The following is a 23,285-nucleotide window of genomic DNA, read 5'->3' as shown; positions in this document are numbered from 1 at the left end:
TTTATTATCTTCCTATAGTGCTTTTTTATATTGTGTTCTCTATTTGTTTTACTCCAACATTTAACTTAATTTTTGATTGAATACTTTTTTTATAGATGTTGCACTGTTGGAGAGGAGAGCTGGCGAGTAAGTAAGCATTTAATTGTAATGCGTACAATACGCTATACTCTGCATATGGCAAATAAACTTTGATTTGATTGGGAGATTCAAAAAATATATATAAATAAAAGAACACAAGGAATGTAATCTACTGGTTATAGAAAATGTATACTTTCTTCCCACTGGAATTCCATTACCTTGTAGGTGGCGTTGACATAGGAGCGGACAATGGGGCCGCTGGACTCTAGCACATCTGGGGTGCAGAGGGGGGTGGAGGATAGGATAGCCCCGCCCTGCAGCCAGCTGTTCTCTCTCAGAGCAGACAGCTTGAGACGCCTCTCTGGATCCACCGTCAGAAGCCCTGAACACAAACAGGAAGGAAGGAGGTTCAGAAGAGTTAGGGAGGGAAGGAGGGAGGTTTAGAAGAGTTAGGGAGGGAAGGAGGGAGGGAGGTTTAGAAGGGTTAGGGAGGGAAGGAGGGAGGGATGTTTAGAAAAGTTAGGGAGGGAAGGAGGGAGGGAGGTTTAGAAGGGTTAGGGAGGGAAGGAGGGAGGGAGGTTTAGAAGGGTTAGGGAGGGAAGGAGGGAGGGAGGTTTAGAAGGGTTAGGGAGGGAAGGAAGTAGGGAGGGAAAGCGAAAATGAAAAATATGAAAGGTTGGGAAGGGAGGGGGGTTAGTTTAGAAGAAAGAGAGAGAGAGGAAAGGAAGGAGCAGGGAGGGGCAGAGAAAGCATGACAGAAAAGAGGAAAGTGAGTGAGGGCAGGGCAGGGACAGAAAGGCGGGGGAAATGTTTAAAAGATTGAGTGAATGGAGAAGGAATAATTGCATCGTGATTGATTGATGATTGTGGACTACAGGAAAAGGAGGACCGAGCACGCCCCCATTCTCATTGACGGGGTTGTAGTGGAGCAGGTTGGAGAGCTTCAAGTTTCTTGGTGTCCACATCACCAACAAACTAACATGGTGCAAACACACTAAGACAGTCGTGAAGAGGGCACGACAAAACCTATTCCCCCTCAGGAGACTGAAAAGTTTGAGCATTGGTCCTCAGATCCTCAAAAGGTTCTACAGCTGCACTATCGAGAGCATCCTGATTGGTTGCATCACTGCCTGGCATGGCAACTGCTTGGCCTCCGACCGCAAGGTAGTGCGTACGGCCCAGTACATCACTGGGGCCAAGCTTCGTGCCATCCAGGACCTCTATACCAGGCGGTGTTAGAGGAAAGCCCTAAAAATTGTCAAAGACTCCAGCCACCCTAGTCTGTTATCTCTGCTACCGCACAGCAAGCAGTACCAGAGCGCCAAGTCTAGGTCCAAAAGGCTTCTTAACAGCTTCTACCCCAAAGTCATAAGACTCCTGAACAGCTAATCAAAGGGCTAAACAGATCCCTCTTTTACGCTGCTGCTACTCTCTGTTTATTATCTTTGCATATTTACTTTAACTCCACCTACATGTACATATTATCTCAATTAACTCAACTAACCGGTGCCTCCGCACATCCCTGTATATAGCCTTGCTATTGTTATTTGACTGCTGTTGTTTCATTTTTTGTTACTTTTTATTTTCTATTTGTTACTTAACACTAAAAAAACTAAAAAAACTTCTTAAAGCATTGTTGGTTAAGGGCTTGTAAGTAAGCGTTTCACTGTAAGGTCTACCTACACCTGTTGTATTCGGCACGTGACAAATAAAATGTGATTTGGATCATGTCAATGAGTGAATAAGGATAATGTAAGGGATGCAGAACATACCTTTCACAAGCTCTTTAGCCTCCCCTGACACACCCTTCCAGGCTTCTCCAGCAAACGAGAAGTCTCCCTCTTTAATTTTATGCATGATGTCAGCAGCATAAGAGGAGGTCATCCCCGCTCGCTGCTGCTGCTTACTCTGGAAGGGCACCTGTCCTGACAGCATGGTGTACTGCCGGACGGACGGACACACACAGTCATTAATAACATAACGATAATTAGTTTTACTAATGACACATTACAGAGTCAGGTTGGGAGAGTAAGTACCAGGATGACCCCAAGGCTCCAGAGGTCGCAGGCCTGGTCGTAACCGGTGCTGTGGAAGAGCTCAGGAGCAGCGTACTGCAGTGTGAAGCAGGGAGTCTGCAGGGGGGCGCTGCCCGCAGGGCACACCCGGGCAAAACCAAAATCTATCACCTTCAGCACCGAGTCCTCCCCCTCGTCTGCAAACAGCACATTCTGAAAAAGAGAAAAGGAAAGAGAGAGAGCGAGCGAGAAAGAAGTGAGTGGGCCGTGCAGGAACAACACAGTCAACAGAAGGTTACAGTCATTGGCTGATGTAATGGAGCAACAAATGTCAATTTATTTTAGCCTGAACCAACAAAATAAAATCATAAACCTGATAGGCCATGCTTAGTGGTTTTTACAGCATTGCTAAAGACTTTGATCTCATCATACTAACTGGCTACAGGCTTTGGTTGGTACAGAGTACTATTGCAGCAAACTCAATGACTTATTTCGGGCTATACATTTCTATAGAATATATTTAGACTCCCTCTCTCTCGCTGTCTGTGTCTGTCTGTTGGCCCACCTCTGGTTTGAGGTCTCTATGCACCACTCCAGCCTCGTGCATGAAGCCAACAGCTGACACAAGGCTCCTGAGCAGCTGACTGGCCTCTGATTCCCCAAACAGCTTCTTCTTCTTGATCCTCTCCAGCAGCTCCCCCCCACGCAGCAGCTCCATCACCAGGTACGTATGGAACTGAGAGAGAGGAGGGAGAGAGAAGGAGGGAGGATGGGGAAAGAGAAGGAGGTGGGGGGAGGGAGAATGGAAAAGAGGGGGTGTGCCTGTAGTGGTTAGTGCTTGAAGGTGGGTGCCTGTAGTGGTTAGTGCTTGAAGGTGGGTGCCTGTAGTTGTTAGTGCTTGAAGGTGGGTGCCTGTAGTTGTTAGTGCTTGAAGGTGTGTGCCTGTAGTTGTTAGTGCTTGAAGGTGTGTGCCTGTAGTTGTTAGTGCTTGAAGGTGGGTGCCTGTAGTTGTTAGTGCTTGAAGGTGGGTGCCTGTAGTTGTTAGTGCTTGAAGGTGTGTCCCTGTAGTTGTTAGTGCTTGAAGGTGGGTGCCTTTAGTTGTTAGTGCTTGAAGGTCTGTGCCTGTAGTTAGTGCTTGAAGGTGTGTGCCTGTAGTTAGTGCTTGAAGGTGTGTGCCTGTAGTTGTTAGTGCTTGAAAATGGGTATCCTGTAGTTGTTAGTGCTTGAAGGTGGGTGCCTGTAGTTGTTAGTGCTTGAAGGTGGGTGCCTGTAGTTGTTAGTGCTTGAAGGTGGGTGCCTGTAGTTGTTAGTGCTTGAAAATAGGTATCCTGTAGTTGTTAGTGCTTGAAGGTGTGTGCCTGTAGTTGTTAGTGCTTGAAGGTGGGTGCCTGTAGTTGTTAGTGCTTGAAGGTGGGTGCCTGTAGTTGTTAGTGCTTGAAGGTGGGTGCCTGTAGTGGTTAGTGCTTGAAGGTGGGTGCCTGTAGTTGTTAGTGCTTGAAGGTGGGTGCCTGTAGTTGTTAGTGCTTGAAGGTGTGTGCCTGTAGTTGTTAGTGCTTGAAGGTGTGTGCCTGTAGTTGTTAGTGCTTGAAGGTGGGTGCCTGTAGTTGTTAGTGCTTGAAGGTGGGTGCCTGTAGTTGTTAGTGCTTGAAGGTGTGTCCCTGTAGTTGTTAGTGCTTGAAGGTGGGTGCCTTTAGTTGTTAGTGCTTGAAGGTCTGTGCCTGTAGTTAGTGCTTGAAGGTGTGTGCCTGTAGTTAGTGCTTGAAGGTGTGTGCCTGTAGTTGTTAGTGCTTGAAAATGGGTATCCTGTAGTTGTTAGTGCTTGAAGGTGGGTGCCTGTAGTTGTTAGTGCTTGAAGGTGGGTGCCTGTAGTTGTTAGTGCTTGAAGGTGGGTGCCTGTAGTTGTTAGTGCTTGAAAATAGGTATCCTGTAGTTGTTAGTGCTTGAAGGTGGGTGCCTGTAGTTGTTAGTGCTTGAAGGTGGGTGCCTGTAGTTGTTAGTGCTTGAAGGTGGGTGCCTGTAGTTGTTAGTGCTTGAAGGTGGGTGCCTGTAGTTGTTAGTGCTTGAAGGTGTGTCCCTGTAGTTGTTAGTGCTTGAAGGTGGGTGCCTTTAGTTGTTAGTGCTTGAAGGTCTGTGCCTGTAGTTAGTGCTTGAAGGTGTGTGCCTGTAGTTAGTGCTTGAAGGTGTGTGCCTGTAGTTGTTAGTGCTTGAAAATGGGTATCCTGTAGTTGTTAGTGCTTGAAGGTGTGTGCCTGTAGTTGTTAGTGCTTGAAGGTGGGTGCCTGTAGTTGTTAGTGCTTGAAGGTGGGTGCCTTTAGTTGTTAGTGCTTGAAGGTCTGTGCCTGTAGTTAGTGCTTGAAGGTGTGTGCCTGTAGTTAGTGCTTGAAGGTGTGTGCCTGTAGTTGTTAGTGCTTGAAAATGGGTATCCTGTAGTTGTTAGTGCTTGAAGGTGGGTGCCTGTAGTTGTTAGTGCTTGAAGGTGGGTGCCTGTAGTTGTTAGTGCTTGAAGGTGGGTGCCTGTAGTTGTTAGTGCTTGAAAATAGGTATCCTGTAGTTGTTAGTGCTTGAAGGTGTGTGCCTGTAGTTGTTAGTGCTTGAAGGTGGGTGCCTGTAGTTGTTAGTGCTTGAAGGTGTGTGCCTGTAGTTGTTAGTGCTTGAAGGTGTGTGCCTGTAGTTGTTAGTGCTTGAAGGTGGGTGCCTGTAGTTGTTAGTGCTTGAAGGTGGGTGCCTGTAGTTGTTAGTGCTTGAAGGTGTGTCCCTGTAGTTGTTAGTGCTTGAAGGTGGGTGCCTTTAGTTGTTAGTGCTTGAAGGTCTGTGCCTGTAGTTAGTGCTTGAAGGTGTGTGCCTGTAGTTAGTGCTTGAAGGTGTGTGCCTGTAGTTGTTAGTGCTTGAAAATGGGTATCCTGTAGTTGTTAGTGCTTGAAGGTGGGTGCCTGTAGTTGTTAGTGCTTGAAGGTGGGTGCCTGTAGTTGTTAGTGCTTGAAGGTGGGTGCCTGTAGTTGTTAGTGCTTGAAAATAGGTATCCTGTAGTTGTTAGTGCTTGAAGGTGTGTGCCTGTAGTTGTTAGTGCTTGAAGGTGGGTGCCTGTAGTTGTTAGTGCTTGAAGGTGGGTGCCTGTAGTTGTTAGTGCTTGAAAATAGGCATCCTGTAGTTGTTAGTGCTTGAAGGTGTGTTCCTGTAGTTGTTAGTGCTTGAAGGTGGGTGCCTGTAGTTGATAGTGCTTGAAGGTGGGTGCCTGTAGTTGTTAGTGCTTGAAGGTGGGTGCCTGTAGTTGTTAGTGCTTGAAGGTGGGTGCCTGTAGTTGTTAGTGCTTGAAGGTGGGTGCCTGTAGTTGTTAGTGCTTGAAAATGGGTATCCTGTAGTTGTTAGTGCTTGAAGGTGGGTGCCTGTAGTTGTTAGTGCTTGAAGGCGGGTGCCTGTAGTTGATAGTGCTTGAAGGTGTGTGCCTGTAGTGGTTAGTGCTTGAAGGTGTGTGCCTGTAGTTGTTAGTGCTTGAAGGTGTGTGCCTGTAGTTGTTAGTGCTTGAAGGTGTGTGCCTGTAGTTGTTAGTGCTTGAAGGTGTGTGCCTGTAGTTGTTAGTGCTTGAAGGTGTGTGCCTGTAGTTAGTGCTTGAAGGTGAGTGCCTGTAGTTAGTGCTTGAAGGTGTGTGCATGTGCATAATATCATCCTTCTGTACCTGATCAGTGTAGACCTCATGCAGTTTGACAATGTTGGGGTGAGCCTCACACTGCCTGAGGGCAGCAATCTCCCTCTGAGTGTTCACTTCCATTCTAACAAGCAGGAGAGAGAGAGAGGCATTCACACATTAAAGGTCAACAACACAAAGCACCTCAGTGCGCCAAACAGCCTATGAAACAGCTGTGGTAATTTCTGTTGTTGTACTTTTATAAGGATCACCATTAGCTAACACCGTAACGCTAGCTAATCTTCCTGGGGTCCAACAACAATTAACAATTAACAAGACATTACAAACACAAATCAAGACTTCACAAATATTCAACAAATAGACAATTAAAATACCTGACAGGAAACACATTTAACATTCAGTTTATGCTTTCTATTTCCGGTCCAGTCATTTGGTCTGTCACATTAGATATTCTTTCTATTTCCTGTCCAGTCATTTGGTCTATCACATTAGATGTTCTTTCTATTTCCTGTCCAGTCATTTGGTCTATCACATTAGATGTTCTTTCTATTTCCTGTCCAGTCATTTGGTCTATCACATTAGATGTTCTTTCTATTTCCTGTCCAGTCATTTGGTCTATCACATTAGATGTTCTTTCTATTTCCTGTCCAGTCATTTGGTCTATCACATTAGATGGATGCGCTATTATTTTTTCTTGAAGGTGGATTTACTTTTTGCCTGAGAAGTATGGATTGGTAAAGAGTTCCATTTAGCTATGGCTCTATATAAAACTGTAGATTTAAGATGATTTGTCCTTGGCTTGGATTGTCTTAGCTTCCCTGAATTTGCCTGTATGGTTTGGTGGTTATGCGTGTTGCTAGTATGTACTAACTGGTCTGAAAAATACTGTGGTTGGTAATGCCAAGCGCCCTACCCCCCTTAAAATAAAAAAAATGCCATGGAATAGGCATTAAAACACAGCAGCGTGAAGTGTGTAATTCATCATGCTGGTGTAATAATGACACATTGCATTAGCGAGTGACAGTGTCTCAGCCAGCCCCACACCCCGGCTGACTCACCTGCGGCTGATGATCTTAACGGCGTACTCATGGCCACTCTGGTGGTGTCGACACTTCCTGCACACAGAGAAGCTGCCCTCGCCCAGGGGTGCCCCCTGCAGGCACAGCTCATACAGCTGGAAGAACGTAGAGTCCTGCAGAGGACAAAAGAGGGAAGTCAAATACAACTGCACAGGAAACTGTAGAATGTGTCCAAATTAAATATTTAAATTGCTGGCTGGACGGATATTTATTAAAGCAGCACAGATTGAGCTCAGGCCAGCAAGACCTGACGTAATACATTCACCTAACAACATTCATACAGCCCGGTCAGGACTAGTTCCATACCGCTAACATAGCACTGGCTTTCCTACAGCCATGTGAGGACTAGTTCCATACCGCTAACATAGCACTGGCTTTCCTACAGCCATGTGAGGACTAGTTCCATACCGCTAACATAGCACTGGCTTTCCGACAGCCCGGTCAGGACTAATTCCATACCGCTAACATAGCACTGGCTTTCCTACAGCCATGTGAGGACTAGTTCCATACCGCTAACATAGCATTGGCTTTCCTACAGCCCGGTCAGGACTAGTTCCATACCGCTAACATAGCACTGGCTTTCCTACTGCCCGGTCAGGACTAGTTACATACCGCTAACATAGCACTGGCTTTCCTACAGCCCGGTCAGGACTAGTTCCATACCGCTAACATAACACTGGCTTTCCTACAGCCCGGTCAGGACTAGTTCCATACCGCTATCATAGCACTGGCTTTCCTACAGCCATGTGAGGACTAGTTCCATACCGCTAACATAGCACTGGCTTTCCAACAGCCATGTGAGGACTAGTTCCATACCGCTAACATAGCACTGGCTTTCCTATAGCCATGTGAGGACTAGTTCCATACCGCTAACATAGCACTGGCTTTCCAACAGCCATGTGAGGACTAGTTCCATACCTCTAACATAGCACTGGCTTTCCTACAGCCCGGTCAGGACTAGTTCCATACCGCTATCATAGCACTGGCTTTCCTACAGCCATGTGAGGACTAGTTCCATACCGCTAACATAGCACTGGCTTTCCTACAGCCATGTGAGGACTAGTTCCATACCGCTAACATAACACTGGCTTTCCTATAGCCATGTGAGGACTAGTTCCATACCGCTAACATAGCACTGGCTTTCCAACAGCCATGTGAGGACTAGTTCCATACCTCTAACATAGCACTGGCTTTCCTACAGCCCGGTCAGGACTAGTTCCATACCGCTATCATAGCACTGGCTTTCCTACAGCCATGTGAGGACTAGTTCCATACCGCTAACATAGCACTGGCTTTCCTACAGCCATGTGAGGACTAGTTCCATACCGCTAACATAACACTGGCTTTCCTATAGCCATGTGAGGACTAGTTCCATACCGCTAACATAGCACTGGCTTTCCAACAGCCATGTCAGGACTAGTTCCATACCGCTAACATAGCACTGGCTTTCCTACAGCCCGGTCAGGACTAGTTCCATACCGCTAACATAACACTGGCTTTCCTATAGCCATGTGAGGACTAGTTCCATACCGCTAACATAGCACTGGCTTTCCTACAGCCATGTGAGGACTAGTTTCATACCGCTAACATAGCACTGGCTTTCCTACAGCCATGTGAGGACTAGTTTCATACCGCTAACATAGCACTGGCTTTCCTACAGCCATGTGAGGACTAGTTTCATACCGCTAACATAGCACTGGCTTTCCTACAGCCCGGTCAGGACTAGTTCCATACCGCTAACATAGCACTGGCTTTCCTACAGCCATGTGAGGACTAGTTCCATACCGCTAACATAGCACTGGCTTTCCTACAGCCATGTGAGGACTAGTTCCATACCGCTAACATAGCACTGGCTTTCCTACAGCCATGTGAGAACTAGTTCCATACCGCTAACATAGCACTGGCTTTCCTACAGCCATGTGAGGACTAGATCCATACCGCTAACATAGCACTGGCTTTCCTACAGCCATGTGAGGACTAGTTCCATACCTCTAACATAGCACGGGCTTTCCTACTGCCCGGTCAGGACTAGTTCCATACCTCTAACATAGCTCTGGCTTTCCTACAGCCCGGTCAGGACTAGTTCCATACCGCTAACATAGCACTGGCTTTCCTACAGCCCGGTCAGGACTAGTTCCATACCTCTAACATAGTACTGGCTTTCCTACAGCCATGTGAGGACTAGTTCCATACCTCTAACATAGCACTGGCTTTCCTACAGCCATGTGAGGACTAGTTCCATACCGCTAACATAGCACTGGCTTTCCTACAGCCATGTGAGGACTAGTTCCATACCGCTAATATAGCACTGGCTTTCCTACAGCCATGTGAGGACCAGTTCCATACCGCTAACATACAGTGCCTTGCGAAAGTATTCGGCCCCCTTGAACTTTGCGACCTTTTGCCACATTTCAGGCTTCAAACATAAAGATATAAAACTGTATTTTTTTGTGAAGAATCAACAACAAGTGGGACACAATCATGAAGTGGAACGACATTTATTGGATTTTTCAAACTTTTTTAACAAATCAAAAACTGAAAAATTGGGCGTGCAAAATTATTCAGCCCCTTTACTTTCAGTGCAGCAAACTCTCTCCAGAAGTTCAGTGAGGATCTCTGAATGATCCAATGTTGACCTAAATGACTAATGATGATAAATACAATCCACCTGTGTGTAATCAAGTCTCCGTATAAATGCACCTGCACTGTGATAGTCTCAGAGGTCCGTTAAAAGCGCAGAGAGCATCATGAAGAACAAGGAACACACCAGGCAGGTCCGAGATACTGTTGTGAAGAAGTTTAAAGCCGGATTTGGATACAAAAAGATTTCCCAAGCTTTAAACATCCCAAGGAGCACTGTGCAAGCGATAATATTGAAATGGAAGGAGTATCAGACCACTGCAAATCTACCAAGACCTGGCCGTCCCTCTAAACTTTCAGCTCATACAAGGAGAAGACTGATCAGAGATGCAGCCAAGAGGCCCATGATCACTCTGGATGAACTGCAGAGATCTACAGCTGAGGTGGGAGACTCTGTCCATAGGACAACAATCAGTCGAGACACACCAAACATGTGGAAGAAGGTGCTCTGGTCAGATGAAACCAAAATGGAACTTTTTGGCAACAATGCAAAACGTTATGTTTGGCGTAAAAGCAACACAGCTCATCACCCTGAACACACCATACCCACTGTCAAACATGGTGGTGGTAGCATCATGGTTTGGGCCTGCTTTTCTTCAGCAGGGACAGGGAAGATGGTTAAAATTGATGGGAAGATGGATGGAGCCAAATACAGGACCATTCTGGAAGAAAACCTGATGGAGTCTGCAAAAGACCTGAGACTGGGACGGAGATTTGTCTTCCAACAAGACGATGATCCAAAACATAAAGCAAAATCTACAATGGAATGGTTCAAAAATAAACATATCCAGGTGTTAGAATGGCCAAGTCAAAGTCCAGACCTGAATCCAATCGAGAATCTGTGGAAAGAACTGAAAACTGCTGTTCACAAATGCTCTCCATCCAACCTCACTGAGCTCGAGCTGTTTTGCAAGGAGGAATGGGAAAAAATTTCAGTCTCTCGATGTGCAAAACTGATAGAGACATACCCCAAGCGACTTACAGCTGTAACCGCAGCAAAAGGTGGTGCTACAAAGTATTAACTTAAGGGGGCTGAATAATTTTGCACGCCCAATTTTTCAGTTTTTGATTTATTAAAAAAGTTTGAAATATCCAATAAATGTCGTTCGACTTCATGATTGTGTCCCACTTGTTGTTGATTCTTCACAAAAAAATACAGTTTTATATCTTTATGTTTGAAGCCTGAAATGTGGCAAAAGGTCGCAAAGTTCAAGGGGGGCGAATACTTTCGCAAGGCACTGTAGCACTGGCTTTCCTACAGCCATGTGAGGACTAGTTCCATACCTCTAACGTAGCACTGGCTTTCCTACAGCCATGTGAGGACTAGTTCCATACCGCTAACATAGCACTGGCTTTCCTACAGCCATGTGAGGACTAGATCCATACCGCTAACATAGCACTGGCTTTCCTACAGCCATGTGAGGACTAGATCCATACCGCTAACATAGCACTGCGACGGACAGTGGATGAGCCCGGTCGCTCTGCTCCCATCTGGCCCTCCATGAAGTCCCCCATCACCACGTTCTTGTTGAATAGAATGGAGGGAGCAACGAAAGAATAGCCCTGAAATGGAAGAGAAGAGTCTTTTTATTATACTGAAAATCCAAAACATACAATATACTTGCAGTGAAGCCGCTCAACAACTACATCACACAAATCACCCAACAGACTCCCATTCAAAAACGGGGATACAAACCCTCCAAGATCCCCCCACAGTTCACCACAGCTGTCCCTCAACCATCCGAGACCCATCCCACAGTCACCCCCCCCCCCCAAGAAAAATCAAACAAAAAATGTAATTAATTCCATCCACCACCCCCAAGAACACCCCCTATGCACCAACAACCAAGAAAATGAGCTCATGAGAAAAAAGAAAGACAAAAGTAAAAAGAAAATAATGCAAAAAACAAAACAAAGGACATCAAGGACAACTAAAATCAAAAAAGGCCAACTGTATATATTTGAGTGCATGTCTGGCACTATTTACATATGTGTGTGTCTGTGTATGAGTGTATTTGAATGAGAGTGTGTATATATATGTGTACAAACATCAGCATCAGCCTCAGGCAAACCAGCATTAGCTGTAAAAACACTGTCCATCAGTGTCGTTCAAACTTACGTTTTATTATGTTTTATACTTTATTTTTGACCATCATTCTATCTCCTGCCAAGCAACTCCACTCCCACTTGTCTCCAATTCCACATCCCAACCCTCAGCCCATCCCACCTATCTGTGCTGGCCACCCTCTTCGGATTTCTACGCAACATACAGTGGGGCAAAAAAGTATTTAGTCAGCCACCAATTGTGCAAGTTCTCCCACTTAAAAAGATGAGAGAAGCCTGTCATTTTCATCATAGGTACACTTCAACTATGACAGACAAAATGAGGTAAAAAAAATCCAGAAAATCACATTGTAGGATTTTAATACATTTATTTGCAAATTATGGTGGAAAATAAGTATTTGGTCACCTACAAACAAGCAAGATTTCTGGCTCTCACAGACCTGTAACTTCTTCTTTAAGAGGCTCCTCTGTCCTCCACTCGTTACCTGTATTAATGGCACCTGTTTGAACTTGTTATCAGTATAAAAGACACCTGTCCACAACCTCAAACAGTCACACTCCAAACTCCACTATGGCCAAGACCAAAGAGCTGTCAAAGGACACCAGAAACAAAATTGTAGACCTGCACCAGGCTGGGAAGACTGAATCTGCAATAGGTAAGCAGCTTGGTTTGAAGAAATCAACTGTGGGAGCAATTATTAGCAAATGGAAGACATACAATACCACTGATAATCTCCCTCGATCTGGGGCTCCACGCAAGATCTCACCCCGTGGGGTCAAAATCATCACAAGAACGGTGAGCAAAAATCCCAGAACCACACGGGGGGACCTAGTGAATGACCTGCAGAGAGCTGGGACCAAAATAACAAAGCCTACCATCAGTAACACACTACGTCGCCAGGGACTCAAATCCTGCAGTGTCAGACGTGTCCCCCTGCTTAAGCCAGTACATGTCCAGGCCCGTCTGAAGTTTGCTAGAGAGCATTTGGATGATCCAGAAGAAGATTGGGAGAATGTCATATGGTCAGATGAAACCAAAATATAACTTTTTGGTAAAAACTCAACTCGTCGTGTTTGGAGGACAAAGAATGCTGAGTTGCATCCAAAGAACACCATACCTACTGTGAAGCATGGGGGTGGAAACATCATACTTTGGGGCTGTTTTTCTGCAAAGGGACCAGGACGACTGATCCGTGTAAAGGAAAGAATGAATGGGGCCATGTATCGTGAGATTTTGAATGAAAACCTCCTTCCATCACCAAGGGCATTGAAGATGAAACGTGGCTGGGTCTTTCAACATGACAATGACCCCAAACACACCGCCCGAAGGAGTGGCTTCGTAAGAAGCATTTCAAGGTCCTGGAGTGGCCTAGCCAGTCTCCAGATCTCAACCCCATAGAAAATCTTTGGAGGGAGTTGAAAGTCCGTTTTGCCCAGCAACAGCCCCAAAACATCACTGCTCTAGAGGAGATCTGCATGGAGGAATGGGCCAAAATACCAGCAACAGTGTGTGAAAACCTTGTGAAGACTTACAGAAAACGTTTGACCTCCGTCATTGCCAACAAAGGGTATATAACAAAGTATTGAGATAAACTTTTGTTATTGACCAAATAGTTATTTTCCACCATAATTTGCAAATAAATTAATTAAAAATCCTACAATGTGATTTTCTGGATTTTTTTTTCTCATTTTGTCTGTCATTGTTGAAGTGTACCTATGATGAAAATTACAGGCCTCTCTCATCTTTTTAAGTGGGAGAACTTGCGCAATTGGTGGCTGACTAAATACTTTTTTGCCCCACTGTATATATCTTTCAACTATGCTGTGATGTTTAACGTACAATTTCAATCTATCTAATCGAAAATAATCCACAGATTGCGAGGTGAAGATAAATACTTTTACTAAGAGTATTAGTATATAAGTAATTGACTGGCCCGGTCTCTCAACAGTACTATTGCTAGGGTCAATTTTAGATCAATGCTACAGTATGCATTTTCAGCCATTCCTGAACCTGAGACCAGAAACAGGCTACCTACCTGAGGGCAATACCAAAATAAATGGTCTATTGATTCTGTATCCTCACAACAAAATCTGCAGAGCTTGGATGATTTTATGCCCCAAATATTCAAGATTTTCTTGGTGGCAAGAATTCTATATAATCATTTTAGCTGAAAAGCACAAAGTCTTGAATCTTGCGTCGTTTTATATATCAAGTAATACACCCTGGACCATGGAATCGGTACATCAAAAATCTCTTCCCAACTATTTTGCAATCTGTATGGCACAGTTGTCAACATCCTGGTCCTCAAATGAAACTGGTATACTTTCCTATTTATGATAGTTTTATTCCTCCGCAAGTTTTGATCCTTTAAAGTGGGCAGACAGACCAGTTCCCTACCTCCTCCAGCTGCCACCAGCCTCCTCCATTTTGGGGGTAATGCTGTAATCAATTGGTTGTACTCTTGGATTGAGCAGACCTTCCCATACAATTCTGATAACTCCATGAAAGACATAACTCTGCCATTACAATTTACAATATAATTTAAGCACAAAATACCCTTCCCATAAATACAGGTATTTTATCAACCAGCACATTTGAGTTCAGCCATAAAATTTGTTGTAATATTTGTTCTATCTTTTCAGGGGGATGAAATTGAAATTGTAGCCAGCTCTGCAATGCTTGTTTAAGAGAGATACTTTGAAAAAAAGTATAATTTTCAATTAATCGAAAATGAGACTTGGCAATCTGCACAAAGGCCATTTTTAAACAATGGATGAGCTTTTCTTAATAATCTACTTGAGAACCGTTTAGGGTTCAAGTAAAACTTTTGAATAAGTGAAGCTTTCAGAGAGAGGTTTAGTGCTTTTATATTTAATAATCTCAACCCGCCTAATTCATTATATAGATAAGCACGCTTTATTTTGTCTGGTGTAGCGTCCCAGATAAAGCAAAATATTTTTTAGCTCATATGATTTGAAAAACAAAGCATCAGGAGTAGGCAGCGCCATAAGTAAGTGAGTAAACTGAGATATGACTAAGGAGTTAAATCAGGGCAATTTTTCCATAAATAGACAGGTATTTACCTCTTCATGGTTGCAGGATCTTGTCTACAAGTTTTCTATTGAAATTCATTGTGGAGAGCTTATTTATATATTTTGTGATATGAATACCAAGTATGGCTACTTCACTGGCAGCCCATTTTATAGGTAAACTGCTGGGTAATGTAAAAGTTGTGCTTTTAAAAGATCCAATAACATTGTACAGTTATCATAATTAGGTTTTTAGTCCAGAGAGTCCATAAAAATTATCTAGATCTTCAATGAGACATAGCAGGGATCTAGCTTGCAGACTTAATATAAAACTTGAGTCATCTGCATACATAGACACCTTTGTTATTTAGCCTTTGATTTCTAATCCTCTAATGTTGTTATTGGATCTGATATTTTAATAGCTAGCATTTCGATGGCCATAACGAATAGATATGGTGTCAGCGGACACCCTTGTTTAACTCCACTTAACAATTCAAAATCAAATCAAATTTTATTGGTCACATACACATGGTTAGCAGATGTAAAATGCTTGTGCTTTTAGTTCCGACCATCCAGTAATATCTAACAAGTAATCTAACAATAACTACCTTATACACACAAGTGTAAAGGAATGAATAAGAATATGTACATATAAATATATGGATGAGTGATGGCCAAACAGCATAGGCTGGATGCAGTAGATGGCATAGAATGCAGTATATACATGAGATGAGTAATGTAGGGTATGTAAACATTATATAAAGTGGCATTGTTTAAAGTGACTAGTGATACATTTATTTAATCCAATTCAAAACTCTCTGAGAAGTAGGCGTTATTTACTATTTTACACCTGGGGTTGCTATATATTACTTTTACCCATTTTATAAGAGAATCACCGAAATTGAAAAAACTACAGGCATTTATAAATAAAATCCAGTCTTACTTTATCAAACGCCTTTTCAAAATCCGTTATAAATATCAGGCCTATTCCTGTGTAATTTGACCTTCACACTGATCTTTCTGTACATTTGTTAATTTGACATTTTTTGTATTATTTAGAAATAATTCTTCAATCAGTGGGAGAGGATGAGATGGAAAAGAGAATATCTGCTTAAAATATTTAGCTTCCTCTTTTAAAATATAATTTGGAGAATCATAGACGACTCCGTCTTCAGTAACGAGTTTCTGCTGGAGATTCAGGAAGTATTTTGTGCATTTTTCTCCATATTCCATCCAGTATGCTTTATTTTTTTTAATAGATTACATTAGATTGTTCTTGAATAAGTTCCACAAGTTCTTTTTGTTTTTCCTGTAATTTATTTTGTATCTCTGGAGCAGCCTTTCTTAAAGTATGGGTCGTGACCCAAAGTGGGTCGTAGACCTGTTAATGGTGGGTCACAAAGTGTCAGAGTACATTTATAATTATTTCATTACTGGAATTGACTTTGGCCAAGTGCAACTGCACTCTCTGTTCAGTATGCTCTCTGCTTAGCAGCTGTGTCTCTACTCTCTGTTTAGTGTGCTCTCTGCTTAGCAGCGGTGTCTCTACTCTCTGTTCAGTGTGCTCTCTGCTTAGCAGCGGTGTCTCTACTCTCTGTTCAGTGTGCTCTCTGCTTAGCAGCGGTGTCTCTACTCTCTGTTCAGTGTGCTCTCTGCTTAGCAGCGGTGTCTCTACTCTCTGTTCAGTGTGCTCTCTGCTTAGCAGCGGTGTCTCTACTCTCTGTTCAGTGTGCTCTCTGCTTAGCAGCGGTGTCTCTACTCTCTGTTCAGTGTGCTCTCTGCTTAGCAGCGGTGTCTCTACTCTCTGTTCAGTATGCTCTCTGCATAGCAGCGGTGTCTCTACTCTCTGTTCAGTATGCTCTCTGCTTAGCAGCGGTGTCTCTACTCTCTGTTTAGTGTGCTCTCTGCTTAGCAGCGGTGTCTCTACTCTCTGTTCAGCGTGCTCTCGGCTTAGCAGCGGTGTCTCTACTCTCTGTTCAGTGTGCTCTCTGCTTAGCAGCGGTGTCTCTACTCTCTGTTCAGTATGCTCTCTGCTTAGCAGCGGTGTCTCTACTCTCTGTTCAGTGTGCTCTCTGCTTAGCAGCGGTGTCTCTACTCTCTGTTCAGCGTGCTCTCGGCTTAGCAGCGGTGTCTCTACTCTCTGTTCAGTATGCTCTCTGCTTAGCAGCGGTGTCTCTACTCTCTGTTCAGTGTGCTCTCTGCTTAGCAGCGGTGTCTCTACTCTCTGTTCAGCATGCTCTCTGCTTAGCAGCGGTGTCTCTACTCTCTGTTCAGTATGCTCTCTGCTTAGCAGCGGTGACTCTACTCTCTGTTCAGTATGCTCTCTGCTTAGCAGCGGTGTCTCTACTCTCTGTTCAGCGTGCTCTCTGCTTAGCAGCGGTGTCTCTACTCTCTGTTCAGTGTGCTCTCTCCTTAGCAGCGGTGTCTCTACTCTCTGTACAGCGTGCTCTCTGCTTAGCAGCGGTGTCTCTACTCTCTGTTCAGTATGCTCTCTGCTTAGCAGCGGTGTCTCTACTCTCTGTTCAGTATGCTCTCTGCTTAGCAGCGGTGTCTCTACTCTCTGTTCAGTGTGCTCTCTGCTTAGCAGCGGTGTCTCTACTCTCTGTTCAGCGTGCTCTCTGCTTAGCAGCGGTGTCTCTACTCTCTGTTCAGTGTGCTCTCTCCTTAGCAGCGGTGTCTCTACTCTCTGTTCAGCGTGCTCTCGGCTTAGCAGCGGTGTCTCTACTCTCTGTTCAGTGTGCTCTCTGCTTAGCAGCGGTGTCTCTACTCTCTGTTCACCGTGCTCTCTGCTTAGCAGCGGTGTCTCTACTCTCTGTTCAGTGTGCTCTCTGCTTAGCAGCGGTGACTCTACTCTCTGTTCAGCGTGCTCTCTGCTTAGCAGCGGTGTCTCTACTCTCTGTTCAGTGTGCTCTCTGCTTAGCAGCGGTGTCTCTACTCTCTGTTCAGCGTGCTCTCTGCTTAGCAGCGGTGTCTCTACTCTGTTCAGCGTGCTCTCTGCTTAGCAGCGGTGACTCTACTCTCTGTTCAGTGTGCTCTCTGCTTAGCAGCGGTGACTCTACTCTGTTCAGCGTGCTCTCTGCTTAGCAGCGGTGTCTCTACTCTCTGTTCAGTGTGCTCTCTGCTTAGCAGCGGTGTCTCTACTCTCTGTTCAGCGTGCTCTCTGCTTAGCAGCGGTGTCTCTACTCTGTTCAGCGTGCTCTCTGCTTAGCAGCGGTGACTCTACTCTCTGTTCAGCGTGCTCTCTGCTTAGCAGCGGTGTCTCTACTCTCTGTTCAGTGTCCTCTCTGCTTAGCAGCGGTGTCTATTCTCTCTGTTCAGTGTCCTCTCTGCTAAGCAGCGGTGTCTCTACTCTCTGTTCAGTGCACTCTCTGCTTAGCAGGAGGGTCTCTGTTGCTGTTAAAATACAAGCAATCATTTTCATTCCGAACTGGAATACAATGCAAGATGCTTTTTGAGGCTGAGAAACTGACTGAGAAGCAGTAGATGTTCTGATCCAGTTTGGCACCCCATACCCGTGAGAGTCAGGGTTCTCAACTGTCAAAAACTGAGCCCAGAATAGACCTGCTTGTTGAAAACTTCAACCAGTCACACACCATTCATTAGGACTGTGTGTGTGTGTGTGTGTGTTTTATGGTCTACATCTGTGTGATGTGATCAAACAGTTTATTCCAGTGAATTATGGTATTTTAACAGCAACAGGTCCAACCTAGACACATATGTAAGAGCTTTTTAATGGGGAAAAATAAACATGAATAGCTATTTTATATGGGTATTTCATTTAATTGTTCTTTGTCTATGTTGCATTTGTTAATGGTCATAAGGGCAATGAAAAGTATCGATATTTACGTAGTTACATGGTTTTGTAAGCTTGGGTCCCAGGAAAACACAGAATTTCTCATTTGGGTCCAAAGGCTGAAAATGTTTAAGAACCTCTGCTCTGTTGTATCGTTTTTATTGCTATCTACCTGTACTATTAGTTTATGCATTTCCCTTGTTAGTCTAGTCTCTTTAGCCAGAAACTGCTTTTTTATTATTGATGAATATTGAATTGAATGACCTCCGATGGTACATTTAAAGGTATGCCAAACAATAAGTGGATTTGCTGTTCCTATATTATACTGAAAAAATTCTGTTATAAATGATTCTGTCTTAGTTAAAAATAAGTTGTCCTCCAGTAAACTTAAAATGTCCAATATGCCCGTACACATGGAAATTATGCTATGTGAAGGCCAATTAGATGATGATCCGATCGCATTCTGTCTCCTATTAAAGCTTTTTTAACCTTTAATGCAAGAGACAACGAGACAAGAAAGTAGTCAAGACGACTAGCTTGATTAAGTCTCCTCCATGTATATCTCACTAGGTCTGGGTTTTTTAGTCTCCAAATATCCACTATTTCTAATGTGTCCATAATATTTGTGATTTCCTTAAGATTTCCTTAAGGGCACAGTGATGATAGTTTGTAGAGTGATTTCCTTTACGGTCCATTGAGGTACTTAACACTGTGTTATAGTCTCCTACCATAATAAGAATAGTCTTATTTGTGGAGGGACTATCAAAAGGTGTCTTCCTGTGACAGTGTAGGCACAGAGTAGGTATTCTGCATATTGCAGAGGGTAGGGTATAAGGGGTACCTGGAACAGTCGATCAGTGCTTGGTGGGGTGCTGGCTGGAGAGTAGAGAGGATTCATGCCAGTGAACTCCTCAGCAAAGTTTCCTGTATCCAGCTCACTCCTGATCTCTGGTTTGAACGGGCTGACTACCTTCTTCTCAGCCAGGTCTGACCAACTGAGACCCTATGAATATAGAGCAATGGAAAGAGTATGGTGAGAGTGTGTGTGTGTGGCAGTTGGAAGATAAAGAGAGGGAGTGAGATGGGCCTAGAGACAGAGCAGGAGTGAAGACGAGCACCTTGAAGAAGGCATGAGTCTTGATGTCTTCGGCCCTTCGGGGCCCAGAGCCCAGTCTCTTGTGGGGGTCTTTGACCAACAGCTTCCTCAACAGGTCCTGAGCCACGGCACCGATCATAGAGGGGAACGGCGGCTCACAATGTAAGATGCGCCTGAGAGAAGGGCAGGAAGGGGGAGGAACGAAAAAGAGAATGAGGGAAGAACAATCACTGTATACACTGTGTAAACCCAGCCCTAATTATAAGCCAACCATTATGGGCCATAAAGAACATGATTGCAAAGCAACACATTAACAGAATATCTAATTAAGCTGCAGGCTTTGTTACACAAAGGACGCAGCACAACTAATTTCTTTGTTATTGTATTCAGACAGTAAGCTAAAAGAGAGGGTGAAACGAGACACCTTTACAATAGATGTCATTATTTTGATAAGTTGCCGAGGGCCATAGACAATGATGAAAGAGTGGGACGGAACCAGTGTTTGTGAGGAGGGGTGGATGACACACAGCACTCACTTGGACACCTCACTCTGGGAGTTCCTCTCCCCCTCCAAGGTGAATGGTGACGCCCCCGTCAGTAACTCAAACATCAGGATCCCCAGACTCCACCAATCTACCGACTAGAGAAAGGAAGGATGATAAAATAAATGAAAGATGACTCTGTGTTCTACAGTAATTGATGTATAATAAAATGCTGTAGCTCACAGCGCATGTCCAAAGTTCTCTCCCTGTGTGATGCGTTAACTCTTACCTTTCCATGACCAGACTTCCCCCTGATGATCTCTGGAGCCATGTACTCTATGGTGCCACAGAACGAATACGTCCTTTCCTTCTGTAGTGGGGAAAATAAACACATGACTCAGTCTGTAGTAACCTAACGTAGCAGGTGTAAAAGAATGCAGTTTTCAGCGGAAAAGGAAGCTAGATTGAATTAGATATATCCCTGAAAACCAGATAAGACTAGTCTGTAGTGACAAACATATATGCATACAGTGCCTTGCGAAAGTATTCGGCCCCCTTGAACTTTGCGACCTTTTGCCACATTTCAGGCTTCAAACATAAAGATATAAAACTGTATTTTTTTGTGAAGAATCAACAACAAGTGGGACACAATCATGAAGTGGAACGACATTTATTGGATATTTCAAACTTTTTTAACAAATCAAAAACTGAAAAATTGGGCGTGCAAAATTATTCAGCCCCTTTACTTTCAGTGCAGCAAACTCTCTCCAGAAGTTCAGTAAGGATCTCTGAATGATCCAATGTTGACCTAAATGACTAATGATGATAAATACAATCCACCTGTGTGTAATCAAGTCTCTGTATAAATGCACCTGCACTGTGATAGTCTCAGAGGTCCGTTAAAAGCGCAGAGAGCATCATGAAGAACAAGGAACACACCAGGCAGGTCCGAGATACTGTTGTGAAGAAGTTTAAAGCCGGATTTGATACAAAAATATTTCCCAAGCTTTAAACATCCCAAGGAGCACTGTGCAAGCGATAATATTGAAATGGAAGGAGTATCAGACCACTGCAAATCTACCAAGACCTGGCCGTCCCTCTAAACTTTCAGCTCATACAAGGAGAAGACTGATCAGAGATGCAGCCAAGAGGCCCATGATCACTCTGGATGAACTGCAGAGATCTACAGCTGAGGTGGGAGACTCTGTCCATAGGACAACAATCAGTCGTATATTGCACAAATCTGGCCTTTATGGAAGAGTGGCAAGAAGAAAGCCATTTCTTAAAGATATCCATAAAAAGTGTCGTTTAAAGTTTGCCACAAGCCACCTGGGAGACACACCAAACATGTGGAAGAAGGTGCTCTGGTCAGATGAAACCAAAATTGAACTTTTTGGCAACAATGCAAAACGTTATGTTTGGCGTAAAAGCAACACAGCTCATCACCCTGAACACACCATACCCACTGTCAAACATGGTGGTGGTAGCATCATGGTTTGGGCCTGCTTTTCTTCAGCAGGGACAGGGAAGATGGTTAAAATTGATGGGAAGATGGATGGAGCCAAATACAGGACCATTCTGGAAGAAAACCTGATGGAGTCTGCAAAAGACCTGAGACTGGGACGGAGATTTGTCTTCCAACAAGACGATGATCCAAAACATAAAGCAAAATCTACAATGGAATGGTTCAAAAATAAACATATCCAGGTGTTAGAATGGCCAAGTCAAAGTCCAGACCTGAATCCAATCGAGAATCTGTGGAAAGAACTGAAAACTGCTGTTCACAAATGCTCTCCATCCATCCAACCTCACTGAGCTCGAGCTGTTTTGCAAGGAGGAATGGGAAAAAATGTCAGTCTCTCGATGTGCAAAACTGATAGAGACATACCCCAAGCGACTTACAGCTGTAATCGCAGCAAAAGGTGGCGCTACAAAGTATTAACTTAAGGGGGCTGAATAATTTTGCACGCCCAATTTTTCAGTTTTTGATTTGTTAAAAAAGTTTGAAATATCCAATAAATGTCGTTCTACTTCATAATTGTGTCCCACTTGTTGTTGATTCTTCACAAAAAAATACAGTTTTATATATTTTTTTTTTAGAAGCCTGAAATGTGGCAAAAGGTCGCAAAGTTCAAGGGGGCCGAATACTTCCGCAAGGCACTGTACATGCACAGATTGCGTCCACACAAATAGAAGCATCAATGAAAAAGGGTTTCCTTTTTTTTACATACCTCCTCCTCCAGGAACTCTTTGCTGAGCCCAAAATCTGTCAGCACTAAATGTCCCTCGCTGTCCAAGAGGATGTTCTCTAACTTGATGTCCCGGTACACGATGCCCAGCTGTGCGAATCATACCGAACAGGAAGTTACATACACGGGATAACATATGATTAACAGAGAGAGGATAGAATCTAGCCTTCACGTAATTATGTAAGATTAACATGTAGGAAGTAAATAGAATGGAATCTCTGCCAAGTAATGTAAAGGACAGAAATGCTCAATAACATACCTTGTGGAGGTGCTCCAGGGCCAGGATAATCTCCCCGATGTAAATCCGCACCTCTTCCTCAGAGAAGTGATCTCGCTGGTACAAGTGTGTGAACATCTCCCCTCCGCTCACATAGTCTACACACACGTGCACAGATACATATAACACTTGAATAGACAAACACAAATCACACACATACACAGGCATATAGACAGAAACATACAGTATACACTAGAGGTCGACCGATTAATCGGAATGGCAGATTAATTAGGGCCGATTTCAAGTCTTCATAACAATCTGAAATCGGTATTTTTGGGCGCCGATTTCCGATTATAAAAAAATATTTTTTATTTATTTATTTTTCTACCTTTTATTTAACTAGGCAAGTCAGTTAAGAACACATTCTTATTTTCAATGACTGCCTAGGAACTGTGGGTTAACTGCCTTGTTCAGTGGCAGAAAGACAGATTTTCACCTTGTCAACTCAGGGGTTTCAATCTTGCAACCGCACAGTTAACTAGTCCAACACTCTAACCATTGCACTCCACAAGTATCCTGCCTGTTACGCGAATGCAGTAGAAGCCAAGGTAAATTGCTAGCTAGCATTAAACTTATCTTATAAAAACAATCAATCACAATCACTAGTTATAACTACTAATCCAGTTTAGCAGGCAATATTAACCAGGTGAAATTGTGTAATTTCTCTTGCGTTCATTGCACGCAGAGTCAGGGTATATGCAACAGTTTGGGCTGCCTGGCTCATTGCGAACTAATTTGCCAGAATTTTACATAATTATGACATACATTGAAGGTTGTGCAACGCAACAAGAATATTTAGACTTAGGGATGCCACCCGTTAGATAAAATACCGAACGGTT

At 43.8% G+C, this 23,285-nt stretch overlaps 1 protein-coding gene and 1 long non-coding RNA gene across 5 annotated transcripts in view; one reads left to right on the top strand and one right to left on the bottom strand.

The window, feature by feature from the left end:
• LOC110509999 (ribosomal protein S6 kinase alpha-4) overlaps nucleotides 1-23,285 on the bottom strand; it is a 28,988-nt gene that overhangs the window by 2,470 nt on the left and 3,233 nt on the right. Inside the window, exons 5-17 of the mRNA XM_036967378.1 lie at nucleotides 22,429-22,544; nucleotides 22,152-22,259; nucleotides 20,210-20,290; nucleotides 19,975-20,078; nucleotides 19,461-19,611; nucleotides 19,184-19,345; nucleotides 10,893-11,018; nucleotides 6,795-6,928; nucleotides 5,767-5,860; nucleotides 2,659-2,829; nucleotides 2,115-2,306; nucleotides 1,851-2,019; nucleotides 297-460 (exon numbers count right to left, since the gene is read on the bottom strand). Coding sequence (XP_036823273.1) covers nucleotides 297-460; nucleotides 1,851-2,019; nucleotides 2,115-2,306; nucleotides 2,659-2,829; nucleotides 5,767-5,860; nucleotides 6,795-6,928; nucleotides 10,893-11,018; nucleotides 19,184-19,345; nucleotides 19,461-19,611; nucleotides 19,975-20,078; nucleotides 20,210-20,290; nucleotides 22,152-22,259; nucleotides 22,429-22,544 — 1,772 coding nt within the window. The remainder of the gene's footprint in view (nucleotides 1-296; nucleotides 461-1,850; nucleotides 2,020-2,114; nucleotides 2,307-2,658; nucleotides 2,830-5,766; nucleotides 5,861-6,794; nucleotides 6,929-10,892; nucleotides 11,019-19,183; nucleotides 19,346-19,460; nucleotides 19,612-19,974; nucleotides 20,079-20,209; nucleotides 20,291-22,151; nucleotides 22,260-22,428; nucleotides 22,545-23,285) is intronic.
• LOC118945270 lies at nucleotides 3,402-5,768 on the top strand. Of its 4 annotated transcripts, XR_005040365.1 has the most exons (6): nucleotides 3,402-3,443; nucleotides 3,831-4,039; nucleotides 4,247-4,364; nucleotides 4,661-4,870; nucleotides 5,137-5,196; nucleotides 5,288-5,768. It is a non-coding gene; the product is annotated as an uncharacterized LOC118945270 (long non-coding RNA). The 4 variants fall into 4 exon arrangements; XR_005040364.1 differs by lacking the exon at nucleotides 4,247-4,364 and having other exon boundaries at nucleotides 3,831-4,159; XR_005040363.1 differs by lacking the exon at nucleotides 4,247-4,364 and having other exon boundaries at nucleotides 3,831-4,189.

The sequence above is a fragment of the Oncorhynchus mykiss genome, chromosome Y, assembly GCF_013265735.2.
Source record: "Oncorhynchus mykiss isolate Arlee chromosome Y, USDA_OmykA_1.1, whole genome shotgun sequence".
NCBI lineage: Eukaryota > Metazoa > Chordata > Actinopteri > Salmoniformes > Salmonidae > Oncorhynchus > Oncorhynchus mykiss.
The sequence above is the reverse complement of the archived record's forward strand: the minus strand, read 5'-3'. Positions and strand labels throughout refer to the sequence as shown.